This window comes from Oxyura jamaicensis, chromosome 1, assembly GCF_011077185.1.
Source record: "Oxyura jamaicensis isolate SHBP4307 breed ruddy duck chromosome 1, BPBGC_Ojam_1.0, whole genome shotgun sequence".
NCBI classification, from domain to species: Eukaryota; Metazoa; Chordata; class Aves; order Anseriformes; family Anatidae; genus Oxyura; species Oxyura jamaicensis.
In genome coordinates this window covers 181,809,873-181,828,372 of record NC_048893.1, presented here as the reverse complement: position 1 = coordinate 181,828,372, position 18,500 = coordinate 181,809,873, and the positions used below count along the sequence as shown (strand labels likewise).

Here is an 18,500-nt window from a genome sequence, read left to right as displayed (position 1 = left end):
TTCTCAGTACATATCTAGTGGTTTGGTTTTGTTTTCATTGCAAAATGAGAATGAGTATTTCTGTCTTCACCATTCTGTGCCCTGTAGGTGAGGACAAGGTTTCACGTATATTGATACTGCCAGTCTGATACGAAAACTTGTTGGCTGAAAAGCGCAGCCTCTTACCATCTAAAACTGATCCTGTTCAGGGCTGTAGGGTCAGAATGCAATACTTGCATGGTTTCCAGGAGCTGTTCAAGGGTCTGGGCCAGCTGAAAATTATTTATGGATTTGTGGGTGGATTGTAATAGACTTGCCTAGCTGCACGAGCTCAAGTACAAATGTTGGGCAGGCTGATACAGGGAAGTTTAGGTAGGCATAAAAAGGCAGATGGGAGTCTGTCAGCCCACCCTGAATCAGCATATGCCACAGTTGAACCACAACCTTAGTAACAACTTTGAAAGGTAAAATCCTGATTGCTGCAAGTACAAAAGGTGACGCAGGTGAGCTGTGCTGCTGAAGTCCCCTCCCCTGTTGTACAATTTCTAAAACAGACAGTCTCTACTATATTTGATAGGTTAAGGCTCACAGATTTGGATTTGGAGGGAACACACCTACTGTCTACAGAAGAGTCTAACAGGCTTCAGTATATGGAGTCTGAAAACCATTCCTGGTAGCACTACACAAGCATCTTGTGCAGAAGAGAGCCTTGCAAATGTGCCACAGTAATGTCGTGTCGGGAAAGGGTGTTTGAGACAAGAGTGATCTGAAAACTTGCTAATTCTGTTTGCTGTGGCTTCTTGAATATTTTATTTAAAAGTTTAGTTAAGCTATAAGGTATTGGTAAGAAAATGAACTTAAAAGGAAGATCGCTTTTTAAATTTGTGTTTTTATTCTAGGAGAACCTCCAATTAAAAGACAGCTACTGCTTGAATTTGACAAGACAAAGAATCCCCCCAGATCTCTGAAAGCTTCAAAAAGCACTCCTGAGGGTAATTTCAGTGTTCTTGTGTTGTAAGCAGTAATCTGATGCTGGTTGCTACCTTGAAAATTCTTCAATTTCTGATTAACATATAATGATCGCTTAACTAATTCTTTTGTCAATATAGTCATGAAAGTTCAGGGAAACTGCTGTGGTAATGTCTCCTCTCACTTTAAATCACTTGATTAGTGGTATGCCTTACCCTGTAGTACCAGGTTAGACTGTACTACTTCTGCAAGAACTCTTTTATCTCCAGCACAGTAGGAATTCATCCAGTCTCTTATAATCCTAAAGCTCACAAATACCAGCCACAGTAAGAGGATGTTTTATTGATCTATAATTTCTCAATTAAAAGTTGTATTTATGGGAAAATAAGAAGGCGCTGGTGCTTTTATTACATAATAATTTGTGAGGAATATTCTTACTGATAAGTGTATTACAGATGCTTTTAATGTTTCAAGCCAGTGATGTGGAGGCTCCTGAAAATGAAATGGGGGTTTTAAAGTTTGAGCTGATACTTTACGTGAAGCCTGATGAGGGTGTTGGGATAATGTGATTTTTAGCTACTGCTTTTCCTTACAGGATATGCTCTGTGTTTCAAGGAACTCGTTCTTTCTAAGCACTGCATGTTTTCACCTAGAATTCAGTAGCAGTATTCATCTAGAAAATCAGAAACGCACATACAGCTAGTAATTATTGCCAGACAGCCTTAGATGAGAGAGGTTTTTGTTTTTTTTTACAGCTTCTGCTTTTTGAAGCCTTGGAAATGATACAGAGTATAAAATAATCCACTTTGGGTGGATTGTTTTGATGTTCCAGAATACTTCCCCTTTCATACAGACTCTGTTGTCACTGTGCTAGGTAGCTTTGTGAACTGCTTTATGTGCCTCATTAGTATCACTTCCATTTCAAATCGTCTCAGCCGTGTATACTCTAACCTAGATAGTGACCTCCATTACTCAGTGCAGGAGTTTAAAAGCCTCATCTTCCTGTTTCTAAAGTGGATGATACTTCCCTTGAAGCTGTAATGTAGAAAGATTTGATCATTAAGTGGTTGCTAATGTTATTTTGGAGATATTTGGTCCAATTTTGGTCTGCCTTTATTGTACCTTTAAGGAGGTCTTGTCCATGCGTTATTACTCAAAAGGGAATTATAGCTGAATTTCTTTTGCAAGTGGGAATTACAAAATGGGGTATTTGAATATCCCATTTAAACTACTTTTATTCCAATACTTCAAAATATCCCCTTAGATTTTAAGAAGAAAGTTGAAAGGGGAGTCATACTTAATCTTGGATTTTGAGTGTTTTCCTTTGCTGCGACAGATTCAAGAAAAACAAACAAACATAATATTTGCGGTAGTTCATGGGAAACTAAAACTACTTTTCTGGAGCACCTCATCCCAAATCACAGACAATTTTGTAGATACCTGATGAGTACCTAGTTGTCACCAAAGCTGGCTGGCTTTGTGCAGTTACAGTAGCACCAAGAACAATTCTAGATATCGTAGTAACTATACCTTATCTATGTTAGTGCACAGAAGTGATTTTGTAACGAGATATTTGACTCCTTTTGAACAAACTTGTTTCTGAATGCTGCCCTACGTTTGTTCTAAGCATGAAAATAATGGTTTGAAGAAAACTTTAAATGGAATTTGTAAGTAGCTGCCAGAGAATAATTGTCTGTCCTTCATCCATAAATATTATCCTGCCCTGCAGCAGAATGTGAACAGTGTTATTCTTTGGTGGAACAACTGACAGCAGTTCTAATACCCAGAACAGTCCTGCTCCTGACTTCTGGAACATGTGGCATCTTGTATAGATGACTTGTCATCTGAAACTTCCTTTTCCCAGCACAAAGGAGTTCCGATTCCAGGCAGACGTGATTTAGATGTGTTGATAATTCTGAGATAAGTGTGTCCCTTAGAAAGATCAAAGGAGGAGTTTGTGTGAATGTGCCCTTTTCTGTTGAAAACTGTTCTGTTGTTTTTTTTTTTAAGGAAAAGAAAAGTTGCTAAATGAGCTTTAAATTAAATAGGAAGCCTGTCTGGAACTAAATATATGTTAAACATTTCCCTTTAAGGAGCCTAAAACACCTCTCACGGGCTCACAAATGGGAGCTTTTGAGAGTGGAGCATTATAGTCATTCATCTTCTAGATCTGTCTCAACTAGTGTAAAGATTTGAGGCTCAATAAGGGAGGGTGTCAGCTAATACTTGTTTTCCAACCTGCGATTTTACTGCCAAGACCCTTAAGTAAAACAAGTCAGAACTTTTTTATGACCCCAGATGTGTTGGAATTGATTCTGCATTTACAGTTTCTTCAAATGACTGCTGCTCAACTCACACTTAATGCTCGCCGTGCTTTTTGATACCAAGCAAGGGGAAGTGGTGTTTTCCTACGTTTTTCTTTTTTGTCACAAAAGGCAGAACGTGGTTGAATGTCATCTTTACCAAGCTCTTTCATAATCATTTGTTTTCTAGAGAGAACCACCTGTAAGAAAGTTACAAATTTCTAAATTTCTAAACTGGGAAAAGAATAAAGCTACATGGGGCTAACCTCATGTTCTAATTTATCGGGGAGATATATATTGGACCACGTATGATTATTAAAAGAACACTAATGTTGTTCCTTGAACTACCACCAGACTCCTGACAATTCTATTTTCCTCACTTTTACCCTTTTATCCACCATAAGATTTCTTAAGAACCTGTAGAAGTCTTCGTTTCCAGTGTCAAACTGTCTCTTTTAGGGGTTTTCAGTTTGTGGTCATTGGTCTGTGACAACATGTAGATCCTTTGTTTAACTACTACTGGTAACTATGCTGCTTAGATCAAACATATGGCAAAATAACTTGCATCCCAAAGTATGTTAGTCACTGAAATAATATTTCTAGTGGCAATAAGATTATGAGACAGATTTATTTATTACCATTATTTATTGTAATGTTCAGAAATACTGAAGACAGATTTTTTTTTTTTTTTTTTTTCCCCCGATATGGGGTTTGTATCAATGCTGTTGAAAAAGAGCTCAATAGTCAAGAGTTCTAACAGTAAGATTAGCCTTGGAAACTTTAAATGTGTTCTGCCTGGTTGTTTTTTCTAGATATGTTTTTTCATTGAAGGTTAGCTAGGAAAACAAATGGGTTTATCAACATCAAAGATATCCTATAGGATTTTATTACCTATATATATATATATACATATAAAATGCAAAGCTATTTAAATCCCATTTGTAAACTACTGTAAATTTATATTCGTATGTATATGATACATGAATATAGAACAAATGTGCTGTAAATATCTATCCATGTAATGTACTATTTCAAACTCTTTTTTCCTAATTATCTTACAGGCATTTTCAAAGACAGAAGAAAATTTTTGTACCACATTCCTTTAAAACCAGTAACTTGTCAGCCTTTTGGGTGAGAAATTTATAATATATTTTAGTTTTTCTAACGCAATTTCTTAAAAACCTTGTAAGTTCTTGTGACTTTTAAAAAAATATATGGTAGTAACTTGCAACCCAGTTTTCTAAAAGACTAATAATAGACTAATAAAAGACTAATAATTTTATAAAAGACTGATAATTTTACTTCAAAATAAACAAATTACTATACAACACACGATGTTGCTGTAGGGTGGTAAGATGCTAAAGCAGTTTTACACTTGTATTTTTATTTGTGTTAAATACAAATAATTTTGTCTCTTTATTGTTGTGCTTTTGAAAAAGTCACATTACTAAATTAAGAATGTTGAAGCTCTGAAAAAGATTTTTATCGGGAAGCTGAAACCTGTATGTTTTCATCTCTATAGGGCTACTAAAGAACGACAAGAAGTCAAGAATCCTACTCTTACTTTACCAGACCAAGATTTCAAAGGATTTAAATCTAAACCTGCCATTTTTCAGCACTGTGCCCTAAGGCAGTCTTCAAATGAGGCTTCAAGATTTTCTACTCCACATAAGGCCTCAGCCCAAGAGAGTGAAGAAAAAAGAAATTTGTACAAATCTGGCAAAACTGCTAAAACTTTTGTTCCACCCTTCAAAACCAAGCTGACACTTTCTACTAGTGAACAAGGCAGCAGCAAGAGATGTGACTCACCAATCAGCAAAAATGTGACTGAAGAGAGGGAATTAAATCAGATCACAATTGAAAAAGATATTGCTGAAAGTCAAGATCACCCGTCTTGTATCCTGCATGCATCAGACACTGATTTAGAAAATGGAAATTTAGGTATTTTCAGATTTTGATCGCTTAGCTATAGAGAGTGCTATCAGAATTGAACCTTTAAGGAGTTTTGCATGTTCTCTCAGATTTCTTTTTTTAAATAAAAAAAATGCTTCTTAAGGTGATCTAAATCAGGAAATACTTTTCTAAGACTATATATTGCACTCCTAATAAAGCGTATGCATTCCATCTCCAAAGTTAATCAAGAATATGAAGAAATTGTTTTTACGCAGTGTTTTAGACACAAGTTGTAAGTTTCTAACTGGTTTCTAACTAAAATGTAGGCCTAATGATACAAACAGCTGACTCAGTCTTTTTCAAAGAAGCACAGTTTGAATGTTCAACTGTTTGAATTTCTTTAGCATGTGGACTTGCACCTTCTAAGCTTTCTTGAATGTTCCAGTGTGTATAACCTACTTGACTATTACAATCAAATAATGTGGTTTTCTTCACATGGACTCATTGTGTATATCGATTTAAACAGGTGTCAGGTGCATGAGCACTTGCAGAGTTAGATCCCCTATTTATGGGTCATAATCTCCGGATTATGGACTCTGCAGTCATCATCAACCAGTTTGTTTGCTTGGAGTTTCCTGTGAAGAGTTCATTCTGAAAAAATGAAATGTGTGATATTAATCTCTGATATTATAAATATTACTTAATGTCTTCAGTTAACACTGCTGAATATTTAGACTGCAGATTCTACAAATCTGGAGAGTGGCTTAGAAAATCTGCTTCTCCGAGTCTGCTTTTATTCTGTGACTGTATATCCTAAGTTGATATATACCGTAAAAAACCTTTGATGTTGTTTTTCTTTGCAGTTATGAGCAAGATGATGGCAAATCTCCGCTGTGCTAGAGATCTACAGGAAATGAGAATTAAAAAGAAATACAGACAAAATATTAGCTCACAGCCAGGCAGCCTGTATGTCATTAAAACATCTGCAAGAAATAGAATCTCTCTGAGAACTGCAGTAGAAGAGAAGTCTCCCCGTTTTTATTCTACAGAAGAGGTATGTTGATACCTTTTTACTGTGTCTTTCCAGGGCGGTGTTCGTTAAAACTAGCGAACAAAAAGTCGGTAACTTCTGATGAATAGATCCATTTAAGTGATATGTCTGTGTGCACTTCTGAGATAAGCATTTACAGTAGCTCTTAAAGCAGTTGCTGCGTTGTTAGGTAGCTTTGCGTATCCACGGTTTATAAGACTGTTCCGAATAATAGGGATCATAAATGTCTCTGTAGTGTTGTAGTCAAACAAGAAACATCAAACAAGGAAAAAATCAACCAATGGTAGTTGCTACTGACTTCTAACCCATGTGAAAAGCTGTCTTAAGGTAACACATGGTTAACATTTAAGCTTAGGTAAGTCAAGATCAAAAGCCTCTTGCTTTTGGTATGGTGCTTTTTTAAAGCACACCGTGATGTCATGGCGTCCTGCTTTGTGAGTTTGTCCATTCTTCTTGGATTACATATGAAATGACAAGGTCGTACAGAACAGTCCCTAGCTTGAGAAGATAATTTACATGAGTTTATAGCATTAGATATGAAAGCTCTCAGATGAATTCTTACTGGATTGTCAGTGTCTTTTGTCTTCTTCATCTGATTTTTTGCAGCTTTACAGATACGGTGTTTCAAAACATTGTGTACAAGTTAACAGCACAAATGCAGAATCATTTCAGTTTCTCATCAAAGACTTCTTCAGCAAGGAGTATTTATTAGAGGGAAATGGGATCCAGCTTGCTGATGGAGGGTGGCTAATTCCTACAGATGAGGGAAAGGCTGGAAAAAAGGAGTTTTACAGGTATTGTTTCTTATGAACTTGAGGCAGGTGTGCTATTTATTATTTTGTGATTCTCATATTGCTAGAATAAATCTAACACTACTTTTTGACTGCATTTTTAGTATGTCTCTGTTAGGGTAAATAAAGGTACTGTAGGTTTAGTAATTTATGTAGACTATGGTGTTCATGATCTTCACTGGGCATTAAGGAAAACAAAGTCAATTTAGAAAACTTATGGAGACTATTCTACAGTGTAAATTGTCTAGGAAAATGGTACTATTTTTGTTAATTTATAGCTTTCGTTTAATAGCATTGATAGATTTTGCTTTTTCAAATTGAAAAGGATTAACTTCTGTTCTCTGGAGTTTGAGTGTTGGGAATGAAGGTTGTTGGGGGAAGAGTTTCTGTTAAAAGATATGGGTGAAAATGTTTTTCAATTATTTTTTTTAAAGCTGGCTTATGAAAATAATTTGCAGTATGATTTGAAGGAAGCTAAGATTTCAGTAGGAACATTCCCTGATTATTTCAGGCTTTCTTTGAATGTATATATAAGAAGCAGCAAAAGTGCACGAACAGCCCTTGCTCTTGCACTATCCTGGGTCCTTCTGTGTGTCCTTTTGCAGGTCATTTAAAGTGAACTTCTAAAAGAAGTATATGCATTGACTGCATCTGTCCTAAACACTTTAATAGAAATTGTTTTGTTTTACTGTAAGCAAGTTTGTACATCGTAACTTCATTAAAAGCACATGCAACAGAACAACTAGCATACTGTTGCTTCAACAAAACTTCAGAAAATTTTAAATATTTTAATATTAAAATCTTGAACCTTTCTGACAAGTTGGAAATTGACTTTTTGGTGGGACTTAAATTGTGTTCTGATCAGTCTAACAGTTTATTTGAATCTCTGGTATAATTCCTTCTCTGTCTTCTACAGTGAAACAGCCTTTCTAGTGACTGGCTGAGTGGGAAAAAATAGGTTTCCAAACCAACTTAAACAGCTCATGGTGGTACAGCTTGGAATCAACACAGAATGAAACATTGCTTAAGCAGTCAAACAATGGGGACAAGCAAAGCAAGCAGGAGATATTCTGGGGCTGCAAAAGATTAGAGCACGCCTCTGTCCCTCGATGCTGTGAGCATAACTGTGTGAACCAGAGAGGACATGCCCCTGGAGCTACTGCCAGGGTCAAAGGTCCATTTCAGGAACGCCTGCATGTACACACACGCATGCTGCCAAAGCTTATAAGGACAAAACTTCAGTATTCAGACAATAACCAGACCAGGCTATGGAATGTAACCTTCCTGTTCACACCATAATAAATACGCCGTTATTAATGTTGCCTATGTGCATACACTGCATGTAATGCTAGGGAAAAATAGGCAAGTAACAGCTGATAATGGATTTCAGGTTAATTTATTAACGATTTATCTGCAGGGCTCTGTGTGATACTCCTGGTGTGGATCCCAAACTAATAACAGAGGCCTGGGCTTACAATCACTACAGGTGGATTGTATGGAAATTGGCAGCCATGGAAGTAGCTTTTCCACATGAATTTGCTACCAGGTGTTTGACACCAGAAATGGTGCTGTTGCAGCTGAAATATAGGTAAGTGTGTAGCAACACATCTGGAGTTATGACTGCATGCTTTCTGGTCATAATATTATAAAATAAACATCTCAATTTTGCATTTAGTATTTATCAGAATGCTCGTTTTGTTGAACTTAAATATGCCAATATTAAAAACGTACTGCATGTTATTTGCAAATATTTCGATCATTTTTACTTTATTATAATGGCATTTAATCATGTAGATTAAGCAATAATTAGCAAGAATTGATTTTAAGGGGAAACAACGTGATGGATTTTGTTCACCTAAACAGTGTCACGGCTTCTTTTCTGTAGGTATGACTTGGAAATCGATAAAAGTAAGCGATCAGCAATCAAAAAAATAACGGAGAGAGATGATGCAGCAGGTAAAACACTTGTGCTGTGCGTCTCTAAAATCATATCACTAAATGCCGTTGTATCTCCCAGCAATAACAATATGGAAAGTAAAAAAGGAGCAGCAATAATTGAAGTTACTGATGGCTGGTATGGGATTAGAGCTCTTCTGGATCCACCCATCAAAGCTTTCTTACACAGAAGAAGGCTTACTGTTGGTCAGAAGATCATAGTACATGGAGCAGAACTCGTTGGCTCTCAAAATGGATGTACACCACTGGAAGCCCCAGATTCCCTTATGTTGAAGGTAAACGAAAATATTAGTTCAGCTTGATTGGATGGGACTGATGCTGTTTGCTTGAGCCATGCTGTAAGCTGGATGAGGTTGTGTAAACAGAACAGGTTCTGTCGGGGTTTTATAAGCAGTTTTGTTGCAGTTCAACTACCATGTTTGTAAGACAAGGTAGTTAACGCTAGTCAGTAATGTTGGAAGAGAAATCTGTATTACAAAATAGTATTAAAGTACCTTTTTTTTTTAACTTCTATAAGATTCTGACAAGTTTTGCTGCATGTTTTATCCTTAATATGGTTAAGCACCAGGCTAAGAAAGGTGTTTATCCATCATACAGTATGGAAGGTTGAGGAAGAACTGGGAGAAAGTTTGTGAGAGGGCAAGCTTGCGGGGAGGGCTTGACTTCTTTGAGGATGAATAAGGTGGTGTTTGAAGTTTCAGCATAAAAATTCTGGTCATCTGGTATAAAGCAGTGGCATATCTCATAAATGCTGATTTCCTAGAGAATCTTAAGTCATCAAATTTGTCATACCTGTTTAAAGTAAGCTTTTCAATGTGAAAAGAAACCCTGAAATTAAAATGCAGTATGTTCAAGTGCTGAAATAAGAGGTTCTTACTGAGGTCAATGTAAAAAAAAAAAAAAAAAAGTCTTTCCTTTAGATTTAATAAGTTGTATCTCCTTCTGACCTACCAATGCCAGTTTATCATTCAACATTTAACTTGTTCAGATTTCAGCGAACAGTACCCGCTGCACACGATGGCACGCAAAACTAGGATTTCATCGGGATCCCAGACCTTTTCCTTTGCCTCTGTCATCGCTTTACAGTGAGGGTGGTGCAGTGGGGTGTATTGATGTCATCGTTCAAAGAACTTACTCTCTTCAGGTATGGTATCAGTATTTTCTGAATCTAACCAGTTCTATTAGATCTGCTTTATCTAATAGCTAGCTGCTATATTGCTCTTGAAAGGTGACATAATAGAGACAGTTAAATAAATTCAAGAAATGGTACCATTACGTATAACAAGAACAGAAGTGGCTCTTGCAGTCTGCACACATTTAATTTTTCAGGAGTGGAGTATCCTGTTGTAAGAAGAATTCCAATTTACACTCAGTGTGTTCTGGCTTGCTTTGCTTCGGTTTCAAAAAGCCAGAAATGATTGAATGTGGGTTCAACAATCTAAAAAGCACAGAATTGAAACTCAATTTTTTCTGTCACTAGCATAGATATATCTGCAAAGACGTTAAATATTTTTTAACCCTTGGTAAAATAGTCTTATATGTAGCTGGCTGTATCATATAGTAAGATCTATTTAAAATATTATTTACAATACAATCTGATTATTGTGTAAAGTAGAGCAAAGATGTTTTAGATACAGTGAAATCTGACCACGTTTAAAGAATCTGAGGATATCAAGTGGTAACTCCTTGGAATCATAGAACCTCATCACTGTTGTAGCCCTCCTTTGCACACCCTCTAATAGTTTTATATCCTTTTTATACTGTGGTGCCCAGAACTGCACACAGTGCTTAAGGTGAGGCCACACCAGCACAAAGTAGAGCTTTTTATAACAGTCCCAACTATAAAAAGAAACATACGGTTTTTTTTGTAATCAGTCCTCTGAATGTTAACATGTTAGCCAAGATACAACTTTTAGAATCTGTTAACTTTTCTCAGAGAATGTTACGCTTGACATGTACATACAGGGTTTTTCTTCATCGTTTGCTTTCTAAAATGATGTGTAACTGTTGGTCAATGCAGACTGAATTCCACTTTATTTACCTTGTAAAGGTAATAGCAATATTTGGTTTGAAATGTTACTTTGATATTTAGGTCATTATTTTAATTGCAACACTTATTACATGGCCATCCTGGTAGGCCTAACATCTGTTTAGGTCCCAGAAAGGGGACAGCAATCTGTAATGCCATCACAGTATGTGGCTTCCAGGCTGGTCAGCAGTGGGGCCCTTACCAAACATGGGGCAGCTTCTAGATCCTTCTCACAGAAGCCACCCCTATGGCCCCCTGCTACCAAAACCTTGTCACATAAACCCACTACAGTGTTGCTTCATATCTCACTGTTTCCAGAGATTGATGGGCAAATATGTTTGTATAAAAACACTGAGGATCTTGCTCAGTCATACCAAAACGATAGGAAGGCTTGAGCTATATATCTCTTTTGAGTCAAGCCAAGGCGTGTGGGAATCACAGTAACTGTAATTAAAGCTGTCAGACTGTGAACAGTGCAGGAAATGGAAGGCGTGCAGTTAACGAGGCAGGCAGAGCCTGTTTCAACAATTCACTGCCTCGTAAGGAGCAGTCCTTCAGCTTTCCTCATCCTGCTCCTGCCGTACTGTCCTGGTGATTCTCTGTGCTCTACAGCTCATCTGGTCCTGCTCCATAGCTAATTTACTTTGCTAAACCAGGAGTAACAAAGCGGGAAAAAAAAAAGGGGGGGGAGGAGAGGGGGGATGACAACAACAACAACCAAGCTCAAACTGTTGTGTCTGTCTATTGCAATAGGAAACTGGTGTCTGGTAAAGTCAGGTACGTGCTAGAGCCAGTGCAAGGGAGAAGGTGGGGCTGTGCAGCAGAGAGAAGGACCACTTCCAGCTGCAGTGACCTCTTTGTTTGATCACCTATCTCTTCAAAGCATGCACTTGCCAAGCCAGCTCTGACACGGCTGTGGGCAAGGCTGTTATCCTATGGGAACACTTCAAGCTGAAAGTGTTTAAGGGCATCTTTTACAGCATCTAATCTAGCAGGTTAAAACAGTACCGTCAGTGCTGAAAGACAAATTGGGTAGGATGCAGTTCTGGTAGATTTTTGAGCACTGAGTTTGTTTTGTATCTAAATGTATCTACAAGTGGGATCCAGCTATCTTCTAAATTATATCATTGTCTATGGCTTCTTCAGCTGTTAAATCAATAAAAGTTTGACTGCAGCTGCTCCATTCTGTCTGTGTATCTTTAAAGAGAAGATTTACCAGCCACTGCTCTGCTTTGTTTTTTTTAACCTTGGATCCGTTATACTAAAAGAACTTATGAACCTGTTCACTTCTAACCAGAAGTGCTTTAAACAGTGAGTATTGGAGGGAAGCTAAATGAGGTTAAAAATAGAAGGTCTGAGGTTTATTTAAATCTTTGTTTCAGTGGATGGAAAAGACATCAGCTGGCTCCTATGTGTTCCGCAACAGCCGAGCTGAAGAAAGGGAAGCTGCCAAGCATGCAGAGGATCAACAAAAGAAACTGGAAGCTCTATTTGCAAAAGTCCAAGCAGAATTTGAAAAGCATGAAGGTAAATATTTCATGATTTCAGAACATGTAATAACATACACGACATAAATGTTTTTGCAGACAACACCAAGTTAGGTGCGTGTGTCGATCTGCTCGAGGGTAGGAAGGCTCTGCAGGAGGATCTGGATAGGCTGGACCGATGGGCCGAGGTCAACTGCATGAAGTTCAACAAGGCCAAGTGCCGGGTCCTGCACCTGGGGCATAACAACCCCAAACAGAGCTACAGGCTGGGAGATGTGTGGTTAGAAAGCTGCCTGGCAGAGAAGGACCTGGGAGTAGTGGTTGACAGTCGGCTGAATATGAGCCAGCAGTGTGCTCAGGCGGCCAAGAAGGCCAACAGCATCCTGGCTTGCATTAGAAACAGTGTGGCCAGCAGGTCCAGGGAAGTAATTGTCCCCCTGTATTCGGCTCTGGTGAGGCCACACCTCAAGTACTGTGTTCAGTTTTGGGCCCCTCGCTACAAGAAGGACATGGAGGTGCTCGAGAGAGTCCAGAGAAGGGCAACGAAGCTGGTGAGGGGCCTGGAGAACAAGTCCTACGAGGAGCGGCTGAGGGAGCTGGGACTGTTTAGCCTGGAGAAGAGGAGGCTTAGGGGTGACCTTATCGCTCTCTACAGGTACCTGAAGGGAGGCTGTAGCGAGGTGGGGGTTGGTCTGTTCTCCCACGTGCCTGGTGACAGGACGAGGGGGAATGGGTTAAAGTTGTGCCAGGGGAGGTTTAGGTTGGATATCAGGAAGAACTTCTTTACCGAAAGGGTTGTTAGTTACTGGAATAGGCTGCCCAGGGAAGTGGTGGAGTCACCATCCCTGGAGGTCTTTAAAAGACGTTTAGATGTAGAGCTTAGGGATATGGTTTAGTGGAGGACTTGTTAGTGTTAGGTCAGAGGTTGGACTCAGTGATCTTGGAGGTCTCTTCCAACCTAGACTATTCTGTGATTCTGTAACACAGAAACACTTTTGTTTCTGGGCACTGGGATTGTTGCCATGCTGATCGTGGATTCCAGGTGCCTTCAGGCTCTGATCTATTTTCTTTGGGGGTGGGGAGGGGGACATGGTTTATTTTTCTACAGGAACAGATAGGATTCCATCACAAATGATAGCCTGTGCCATTCAAAGTCCATAGGGTCATTATTTGCAACCCAGCTCGCCTCTCCTTTTTTGTTAATCTTTCTTGGGGTGATCTGTAACACTCAGATGTTACCTAACTGCTTCATCAGAACCTGGGGTGCATTATTATTTGCCCTTGTTATTGATGCCGTACCCTTAAAAGAAATCTGAATTCCTCATTGAAATTGGAGATTGCTTTATAATTCTTAGCATCACTGATGTGAACTTCAACATATCAGTCACCTCACTGCGTTGGTTTATGTTTGATTGGTAACTCGTCTATGTACAGTGGAGCCTACTATGCTGAAGAAAATTATCAAAATGTGAGCAGCAATGACTGACCTGAGGAGAAGATCAGAGTTTAATGTGATTAAGTTCACTTGGCTTTTAGCTGGTGTCCTAAGGAAAGGAGGCTTCTTCACGTGCACTCCTGTGGTCACCTGCCGCTGCGGTCTTTGAGACTTGAGCTTTTCCATTGTATGAGAGCAGGAAGTGACTGGCACACAGACAGTATGGTCAGGTATCGGTGTCGTTTTGTGGCAAGCTGCCGAATTTCCCTAAGTGCAGGCAATGAGAATTGCTTGCTATGTCAGCAGAAAGCTATTGCCTTGTTTAAAGCATTGCTTTCCTGTTGGTTCAGAAAACTAACCTGGCTCACTGTGTGGTGAGGTGGGTCCCAGAGCTGCTGAAAAGAACTGGCTATGCCATCTCATAAGAGTTTGTGTAGTATTGTGATCTTTTCCCATTTCTGTCTTCCTAAAAACTACAAACATCTATCTACCCCATACAGAAGAGTTCTGTAGCTTTATTCGGGCTAGGCCTAGGTTATCATACTTCCTGCGTAACTATTTTTCCTTCACTTTTAGACAATGTTGGTTGTACTCACCATAATGGACTTTTTTTTTTCAACAGAGAGAGCTAGCAGAAAAACACCAAGGTCACGCGTAGTCACAAGACAGCAAATCCATAATTTGCAAGATGGTGCAGAACTTTATGAAGCAATCCAGAATGCACCTGACCCTGGTTATATGGAGGTAACAGAGCCAACTGGGCTAATTTTGAAATGCTTGTGGAGTCATTTCTAATTTAGTACCTCCTGCTAAAATCAGCCACAAAATCACTATCTCTCATCTTTTAAGACTTCCTACGGTATGCTTATGGCTAAGTAAGTTATGATTTACTTGGAAAATGCATTAATGAAGTCCTGTTTAAATAGATCGATATCTTAGATTGCAAAAGAGAGTAAGTGATTTTCTCTGGATATACAAAATGCAGGATATAGTACAATTAAAATTATTATTTGTGGTTTTATTACTTTGCGATGATGTATGTATGTGAACACTGAATGCACCTAGTAAGGCACATTTCTTGCATGCTGTTCGCTGAAGAGTTTACGTGATCTTACTGTCATTTGTCTCCCAATGCGATTTAGTGTAAATTAGTCAGCTCAGAGATAGCAGCCTGCTGAGAGATGCAACTCTTCTTTTCTTCTTACAGAACTTTTTTGTAACATCTTCTTTCTTATTAAACTGGCAAAAGTGCCTGTTGTATGAAACACCTTAGTTATGTGTTCTTAAGCAGGCTTCTCACTGATTACCCACTAAAAACAGCGTATAATGTAATTATTACAGACAACTGAGTTCCAGTAAAGACTGAGAGACCCCAGTTGTCCTCATTCTGAGTCCTGGTAGCCTATCAGTTGAACAATAAATTGTCTGTAACAGAAGAACACTTAGGAAAGAGACTATAAAGGATCCTGTCAGGATCTTTTTTGTGTGTGATTAGTTTTTTTTTTTTAAAAAAAAAAAGATGAATGCATTTTTTCTCTTGGTTACAGGGTTATCTTAGTGAAGATCAGCTAAAAGCTCTGAATGCTCACAGGCAGCTGATGAATGATAAAAAGCAAACTCGGATACAGGAAGAATTCAAGAAGGCTGTAGAGTCTGCAGAAAAGGAAAAATATGGTTGTTCCAAAAGGGATGTGTCCACTGTATGGAAATTATGTGTGGTAGACTACAGAAAGCAAGAAAAACATAAAGGTTAGTACTTGGGAAATAATAAATAACGTCTATCTTCCCATGATAACTGGCCAACATAGTAAGCAGATTGGAAGAGTTTACCCACAGTATACTAGCTTGCATGTAACTGTTTCTGGTTTTATTTTGCTTAGAAGGCTTCATATTAGTATTACATGTCTAATGTATCTTAATCTCATGTGACTAGGAGTGATACTGAGCATCTGGCGTCCAGTACCAGACGTCTGTTCGCTGTTAAAGGAAGGCAGTCGGTACAGAATCTACCAGCTGTCAACATCACAGTCCAAAGGAAGAGCAGAATCAACTAACATACAATTAACAGCAACAAAGAAAACTCAGTATCTACAACTACCAGTACGTACTTCAACTGCATAAAGATAAATCATTAAAAAGTTTGTCTGTATAACAGCGTATGGGTGTTTATTTTTTTAAGGTCTCGCAGAAGATGCTGCTGCAGATTTTCTTTCCAAGAAAGGCTCTAAAATTCACCAGTCTGTTGGATCCTTCTTTTCAGCCACCATGTGCTGAAGTTGATTTAGTTGGAGTTGTAGTTTCTGTTAGCAAAACAGGTATGTTGTTGACCACGTTCGTGTCACTGAGTCACCACCAAGTTTATTTCAAAAGTCAAGATGATCTTTGGTGTTGTACAACATCTAATATACAGCTATTATATATATAGTTATATAATAGCTAATAGAGCCCATCACTGTGATATGCTGGCAGATTGTTTTCCTAGAGGAAAAAAAAGTCTTTGCTGAGCAAGAATTTAGTATTTGAGTATTCAAGCTCAAGAGAAGCCTTTTCTTTAGCTGTGTTTCATGATGTACGTTCTTACACCTGTGCTCTACTGCTGCACACACGGTATCTACCATGTGCGTGGGCTCCCTCTTCTGCGTGCAGTGCATGGGTTGAGTGGAACCCAGTCCTTGGAGCTCACGGGTAGACAGGTGGAGAATCTTCTGATGAAAAGCAATAGCACCACAGAAGTATATTTACCAAGCGCTGGAATGCAGATTTTGAATTGTTTTCTGCAATCAGTAGAGAGATAGTGTAGAATGAATGAAGCATCAAACATCTGTTAGCACGCTGACAGGCTGCCGTGTTACATTTATCAATTAAAACTCTTTCAAAATGTGCATGATTTTTTTTATAGACACAAATTGCAGTAATCAACTTTTATTGAAAGGTTTATGGTTTGATTCACTTTTTCTTGCTTTTAGGTTTTGCTACTATGGTTTATTTATCTGATGAAAGCTACAATCTGGTGGCAATAAAGATCTGGGCAGATCTCAGGCACTTTGCTATTGAGGATATAGTCGTTCGCTGTTCGTTCATTTCTGCAAGCAACCTTCAGTGGCAGTCTGACCTCAGATCAGAAATTCCTATGCTGTTGGCTGGAGATCTTTCTGTGTTCTCAGCCAGCCCAAAGGAAACCCATCTTCAAGAGAAGTTTAATGAACTGAGAAGTGTGGTAGAGGTAAACCTTTAGATTTTTAGTTTAATGATGGATTTTAGTTACTGCAGTGCCAATCTGTCATCAAAAAGTCTGTTAATTCTAGTGAATTTTACGTAATGCAAATAATGGTCAATTTGAGGGAATCTTGTTGAAGAGGAGTAAGGTGTTAATGTGCTTTTCTTGGAGGACTCTCGTGTCACCTATTGAATGTCTTGGCTGCTTTGTTTGTTTGTTTTCCCATCAGCTCAACACCCCTTTCTTCAGCACGTGCCACAGAATCTTTTCTGGGTAGCAAACCTGTTTGACCTGCCAGCAGCCAATCTGTCACGGACAGTTTGGCTTTTTTGAAGTTGAAATTTACTGTCTTGTTCACTTGAACACATTCAATATCAACCAACAACCTGATGTTTTTATTTATTTTTCTGAATTTCAACTTTCTAGTTATGCTAAATAGCATGTTCTGGTCATGTGTTCTCATTTCTTACTGAATACGTATTGTCTTTTTATTTTTGTCTTGCTAACAATAGGAGGAAGGTGTATTTCTTTTCCATGGAAGGTGCAGGGGACTTCTAAGTTGTTGGTTTCATACAGAAAAAAACTTATGGTGGGACTATAAGAAAACAAAGTCCTAGTTTGTGAGCACAGAATACTTGCATAATTTTAAAAACAACTATTCTGCATTGTAATCTGTTCTGTTTTATAGAATGTGGACTCCTTTTGCTCTGACGCAGAAAGTAAATTGATGAATTTGCTACAAAGAAATCAGTCACTCACGCCCACTTTACCTAAAAGATGTGGATCAGAATGCTTCTCTCCTTCCTGTAACTCAGGCCTCTATGCAGCGGATAAAAGTTTGGTAAGCTAGGAATTAGTCTTGTTTTCGTGCTGGCTTTACATACAGTAAGGATATAAGCAGGTTTTATACAGCTGGCTTTGGCAAATGGTCTCTGTTTTCAGTCTGCCCCACAGGTTCTCTGTATGGCAAGGTAAGCTGATCGGAAGCTTTTTCCTTGTGTGGGTTATGATTGTTCCCCAGGAGAGCTCCCTAGCCTAGTCTTCTTCCAAGCAACATATGAAAAATTCCCCTCTTGGTCTGTTTTGACAGCATACTTTAAATACTCTGAATTTTACATGAGTAAAATGAATCCTCCTTCCCCTACAGGAAATAGGGAAGTATTTACTACTTCCTCCGTTTCATTGTGAAAATTACCTGACATGGATATGATTGGGAAGAAAGTTCTTGATATGTAAATGTTTCTTTCAGGAGACTCTGCAATGTAGACCTTTTATTTAGAGAATTTATTTCCTACTCTTCTTTCTTCTAGGTATTGCTTGCTATTTGGTAGGTTTAAAAGGGAATAGGTATCACCTAGTAAAGGCTGGAATTCTATAGTGTTGTTGCTAA

The 18,500-nt window shown here is 38.5% G+C and overlaps 1 protein-coding gene across 3 annotated transcripts in view; it reads left to right on the top strand.

Annotated features, from left to right (window-relative positions):
• BRCA2 (BRCA2 DNA repair associated) overlaps positions 1-18,500 on the top strand; it is a 38,353-nt gene that overhangs the window by 18,369 nt on the left and 1,484 nt on the right. The window contains exons 12-26 of one of the 3 annotated variants that reach the window (XM_035324684.1): positions 879-971; positions 4,313-4,382; positions 4,774-5,192; positions 6,008-6,198; positions 6,802-6,989; positions 8,404-8,574; positions 8,872-9,217; positions 9,931-10,086; positions 12,354-12,498; positions 14,516-14,637; positions 15,441-15,642; positions 15,827-15,993; positions 16,073-16,208; positions 16,860-17,116; positions 17,799-17,951. In XM_035324684.1, coding sequence (XP_035180575.1) covers positions 879-971; positions 4,313-4,382; positions 4,774-5,192; positions 6,008-6,198; positions 6,802-6,989; positions 8,404-8,574; positions 8,872-9,217; positions 9,931-10,086; positions 12,354-12,498; positions 14,516-14,637; positions 15,441-15,642; positions 15,827-15,993; positions 16,073-16,208; positions 16,860-17,116; positions 17,799-17,951 — 2,816 coding nt within the window. Of the gene's footprint in view, positions 1-878; positions 972-4,312; positions 4,383-4,773; positions 5,193-6,007; positions 6,199-6,801; positions 6,990-8,403; positions 8,575-8,871; positions 9,218-9,930; positions 10,087-12,353; positions 12,533-13,441; positions 14,023-14,393; positions 14,417-14,515; positions 14,638-15,440; positions 15,643-15,826; positions 15,994-16,072; positions 16,209-16,859; positions 17,117-17,798; positions 17,952-18,500 lie in introns of those variants that run through there. The other 2 variants (XR_004750342.1, XM_035324693.1) reach the window with 2 other exon arrangements.